The following is a 5,606-nucleotide window of genomic DNA, read 5'->3' as shown; positions in this document are numbered from 1 at the left end:
ACCAGCTCCTCCATGAATGGGAGCCAACATGGAGCCAGGACCATAGTTCAATGCACTGGAGTAGTATGGAATCAAAATGGCAGTAGGTTGAAGTGCTTGCATGGGCAGTGGCTGGACAGCTACAAGTGCGGTTGTGTGCAGAGGGTAGGTTATGGGGAGAGGTGCATACTGGGACTGGGTGGGTCTTGGATGATGGTATGTAGTCAGTGGGATGGTGCCAATGTAGATTGTTTTGTTGTAGACTATGGTTTGGTAGGGAGTGTTGTTGTTGTTGTTGTATGTTGAGTTGTTGACTGCTGCATTGTTCGTTGATGCCTGCAGGAGACTGTTCGATGACAGACTCACTTTAAACTGCAATTCAAACCAACATTCGCTATTTCATTTTTCATGTCGAGTTACTTTGAAGATTTTAAATTCGCAATATAGTTCGAAAAAAACGTACAACCTCCAATTCATAAGAGATTTCAATCATTTTACATCTATCCAAACTGGAAGGATGGCACTGCGGAACGACAATGACGTCATTCCAGAGGGCGACGTCGTCTGCCATCACAGGGCTGCCATCCTTGTGGACCACTCTCACACGATCAACCAGGCGACGGTTCTTATGCTTGCAATCAACAACCTGGTTGCGTGAATCAATTGACATTCATTCGATTGAATGATACTTATAAAATTATTTTCTTCAATTTAGCAAATGAACATTTTCTGTTATATGCAAAAAATAATCAAGCTAGTAGTGGAAAGGCTGGAACAATTTTTTTTGTAATAAAATCACAATGAAATGAAACAAAAGACTGGTTGATGAAGTACACATGCATACAATACAGACCATTATGAGTGAGACCGATGAATGTGCAACCATCTGCTTGCTATCATTTTGTATGGAGCCTTCTATGAAGATTGAATCCGCTGGGAGAAAGCCTGATTTGTCGACCAGCCAGTCAATGGTCACTGAACCTTTTGAACAACACACACCCAGCTCTTTGCGCTTGCATATCTCAATGTTGTACTGTTTAATGTTCATTTTTCTGGTTACTTGTATGTAAATGTATTTTATTTATAGTACAATTTTTAGTTGTTTGCATGTTTGTTTGTTTGCTTGCTTGTTTGTTTGCTTGCATGTTTGTTTGTTTGTTAGTTTACTTCGTTGTTTGTTTGCATGTTTGGCAGAACTTGTTGATTGTGTTGAGATTTTTCATTATTATAAAAATTTCATTTTCTATAAAATAATACTGTCAACCTGAATTGAATTACTGTAAAATACTTATAAGTATTCCAATAAACTCAAATAAAAAATGGCATCATGGATAGATACTGAAATAAAAGTGAAAAAGTAACAAAGGAGGATGAAACTTGCAGATGCTTCTGGGATAAGGTTGAGATCGAGTCCCGACATGATGCTAATATCTTGTCTCTTTGATGTCATCTTTTCTGACATTTTGAATCCAGAACTTGATTTTTCGATGATTCCAACACAATCATACTTGACCTTTCCATAACGACCTTCAAAGGAGTATGGAAGGTCACATGGCACCTTTAAATCAAATGGAAAGACATGCTCTCCTACAGTCAAAATGGGATCTTTGTCAAGGAATGATCCAGCTGTGATCAATCAAAATTTGTATCTTTTCAGAATTTTTTAAAAGTTTTATCATAAATAAATTCTATTCAAAAATACGCACATAAAACTGTCAATATAAATTTGAAATTTTTAAAATTTTTCGTTCTACCTAGAAAATTTAGAAAAGATAATATTTCAGCTTAAGTCATGTCACATTTTTTTAATAAAATGAACACCTAAAATTTGGCAATGACATATAAAGGGTAATCTTGTAGGTATTTATTAACATAATATCTGCTACTGCACAATTTAATTACCAATACAGAAGTAAGTTAAAATAACATTTGATGAGAATAATATGCTTCTCTAGGCAATGTTCTTTGATGACGTCAGCCTTACTGTCGTCGTCCACGTTGCTGGCATCAGTTACATCAGCATTGCTGCTGTCATGATTCCATGAAATAATGGTCATACCTCTCAGTTCAAAATATATTGCTGTGATGGAAATAATTATTTGTTGTAATTTCATTTTATTGTGTTTTTTAATATTAAGCATTTATAACTGTTCAGTGAATTGGACTGTATCAAAATACTGCAAATTTAAAAAAATGGCCATAATTTAGTGACTAAATCTTATTCTTATTTTATTCTTAACTTAAAAAATTCCAACTTTACTTATAAATTTATTTTTATATACATGGCACATTACACACACCATTGACACTAAATGACTAAACTAAACACTAAACTAACTAAACTAAACTATACAATACACTACTAATACAGTATGGAGTAACCAATCAAATCAACTCAATAACAAATAATACAAAGCTGAGGGTAGGGGTGGTTTGTCTATGCTACAAAGGTTTTGTAATTTTATATTCATCAAAAAAACAAAAAAAATGTTACAAAAAAAAAACAACAAGCAAAGCAAGTGGGATACAAACATTTATATTTTATTTCACTAATCAAATTAACTTCCATGTAGCCAGTTATGTACTCTCCATCTCTGAACACCAAATCGGCTTTATCAAAATGCAGTTCAAATTTTGAAACAGCAGACGACATTTTGCAAGTTAATGTTTATCAAACATTCTACACAAAAACTATTACAAATAGATTTCCTCACTGGACAAGTTAAAACAAAACAAATAATTATAATTTACGTTATCGAAGTCAACTAAAGAAAAATTGGATAAAAGTAAATTCACCTAATCTGTAATCAATTTTGATTTTCGGATTTCAGTATTCAGCATATTCAGTGTTTCAAAGACCAGTCAGTTAAACAGCTGAATATTATTTAGCACCTATAATGCCACATTCGTAAAACTTTTTTGGAGAGTCTTCATGAAGGATGTAAACATATATATAGAATATAACATATATAAAATTTATATTATATATAATATTTATATTATAAATATAACATATATGTATATACTATATATATATATATATATATATATATATATATATATATATATATATATGAATCAAGGGGAGGCCTATTTACTAATATACAACCATTTCTTATGGGTTGAAGCAGTGATATATATGCAAAGAACCTCAATTTTTTCAACTTTTTATTATTTTCTGTAATGTCGATTTAATTTTTAAATTTATACCAAATGAAAGTAATTAATTACCACATTGATAAATAATTGAAAAAATGTAATTTAAAACGTTTTAAAACATTTTAAATAAAAGCAATATTTCGAAATTAGTAAATATACGATCGTTAATTTTGACTCGAACGATAAAAAATCACCCTCCAACTGCCCTACGAAAGTCAGCTCCTTGTTAGACCATTAAGAGTGAGCGAAGGCCGTTATATTTATTCTAGTCATATGGTCGGGCCCAATGGGAGGCCTATTTACCATTATGTAACCCTTTCTTATGGGTTGAAGCAGGGATATGCAAAGAATCTCAATTTTTTCAACTTTTAATTATTTTCGGTAATGTCGATTTTATTTGTTTAAATTTATACCAAATAAAAGTAATTATTTACCATATTGAACAACAATTTTTAAAAAATAAAATTTTAACATTTTAAATAAAAGCAATATTCCGTAATTAGTAAATATACTATCGTAACTTTTGACTCGAACACATGGATATATATATCCATGCTCGAACGATAAAAAATCAACCTCCATCTCCCCTCCAGAAGTAAGCTCCTTGTTCGACCGTTGAAAGTGAGCAAAGGCCGTTATATTTATTCTAGTTATATGTATCAAACAGTATCTTATTGAACAAAATAGTATCATAAAATGAATAAAGATACTTTTTTTTAAATTTAAAAAATTCTCAATTTGATTTCATTGCGATATCGATGATGATGATAATTGTGACCTGACTAATTAAAAAAACATCAAATAAAATTTATAAAATAGGATGGGTATATCGTTGAGAAATCGTTGGGGGAAATGACGTCATATTAACAGTAGTTATTTTACTAGATGGCAGTTAATCAGCCTGTATAAAGGTTGTATTCAATTCTTATCAAATAAATTTGACCAAATATCATACGCAGGCAAAACTAAATAAAGAAATATATATATATATATCTATATATATATATATATATATACATATATATATACATATATATACGTAGTTATAATACATTTATGATGCTGTATTTACACATTCAAATTGTACAATTGTGTTATGTGTAAGTTCAAATTATTTTGAATTCTCTCGGAAAAATTTAATTTTTTTACTATATATATATGTATATGTTACTTTTATCAACAATTATTAAAAAATTTTCAATTTGATTTCACCGCGATATCGATGATGATTTTTACCTGACTGATTAAAAAGCATCAATGAAAATTTTTAAAATAGGATGGAAAATTTGTTATATCGGGATATTCGTATATAAAGCGAGCAAAAGTTTAATATAAAAGCGGTTATAAATCTACGCATATTGGCTCAGCTTGGCTTGGTTCGTCTTGAAATTGGATGTTAAGCTAGGTGTGGTCTCAAACAATTTGGAATTCGCTCAAAAAAATTTGAACTGCGTGCGCACATATGTAGCACTGATTACTGTTGCTTCAATAATGAATTTATATACTATATATATAAAGCGAGCAAAATTTTAATATAAAAGCGCTTATAAATCTACGCATATTAGCTCAGCTTGGCTTGGCTTGGAATTGGATATTAAGCAAGGTGTGGTCTCAAACTATTTTGAATTATCCCCGAAAAATTTGAACTGCGTGCCTACATATGTAGCATTGATTACTGCTGCTTTTATAATAAATTTATATATATATATATATATATTTACAATATTTTTAAATTCTACCGAATGTTTGGCGTTAATATGTTTGTAGTGAACTACAAACATATAAATATATATATATAATATAATATATATATATTAATTTTAATATATATATATATGTATATATATATATATATATATATATATTAACTAGAATCCATGTATACAAATAATTAATAAGATTATATGTTTTTATAAAAAGCAATATAGCAGATTCAACCAGCCAATCAGAAAGTTTCGAAGGCGTTCGATCGTTGACGTCAATTTAGTACGGTTAGCATTGTTGTTAAGACTGTATACTACATACATTAAAAAAGTTTATTACTGATGTGAATGATTGAAATGATAAGAATGTATTGTTGAAACTAGTATAAATAGGAGCTGAGACAGCATGAAAATCAGATCAGGCATTCTGCCTCGCTTAAGGCTTGAAGCGGTCTGCCTGATCTAATTTATTTTTTTTTTATTTTATTTATTTTATTTGATATAGAGTGATATAAATTTATATAGAGTTGCGCTGCTATATATGTTTGATTGTGGTTTGTATGTTTGTATTTTTTTTATTTTAGGTGGGTTCTTTAGCGGTTGCTCATACATACATACATACATACATACATTATGTTTGTTTTTTGTGGTAGTATGTTATGTTCTTTTTGCTCCTTTTTCTCTTTCTTCATGAGTTATGAGTTAAGTTAATGAGACATAGGTAAGTGAGATTAAAAATTAATTTGTTATATAGGTTGGCTAGGG

General features: G+C 30.1%; 2 protein-coding genes across 2 annotated transcripts in view; both read right to left on the bottom strand.

Annotated features, from left to right (window-relative positions):
- Positions 1-1,027, bottom strand: part of HELRODRAFT_163311 (hypothetical protein) — a gene marked incomplete at both ends in the record, with an annotated part of 2,125 nt that extends 1,098 nt beyond the window's left edge. Inside the window, 3 exons of the mRNA XM_009027215.1 lie at positions 3-351; positions 446-625; positions 833-1,027. Of these exons, the coding sequence (XP_009025463.1) occupies positions 3-351; positions 446-625; positions 833-1,027 (724 nt within the window). The remainder of the gene's footprint in view (positions 1-2; positions 352-445; positions 626-832) is intronic.
- A 240-nt stretch (positions 1,028-1,267) lies between these two features.
- On the bottom strand, positions 1,268-2,632 carry HELRODRAFT_163310 (hypothetical protein; the record flags this gene model as incomplete). Its single annotated transcript, XM_009027214.1, has 3 exons — positions 1,268-1,605; positions 1,964-2,059; positions 2,512-2,632. The coding sequence occupies 3 exons, from the start codon at positions 2,630-2,632 to the stop codon at positions 1,268-1,270; spliced, it is 555 nt and encodes a 184-aa protein (XP_009025462.1).
- Between the last annotated feature and the right edge of the window lie 2,974 nt (positions 2,633-5,606).

Source organism: Helobdella robusta, assembly GCF_000326865.2.
Source record: "Helobdella robusta unplaced genomic scaffold HELROscaffold_5, whole genome shotgun sequence".
Classification (NCBI taxonomy): domain Eukaryota; kingdom Metazoa; phylum Annelida; class Clitellata; order Rhynchobdellida; family Glossiphoniidae; genus Helobdella; species Helobdella robusta.
The sequence above is the reverse complement of the archived record's forward strand: the minus strand, read 5'-3'. Positions and strand labels throughout refer to the sequence as shown.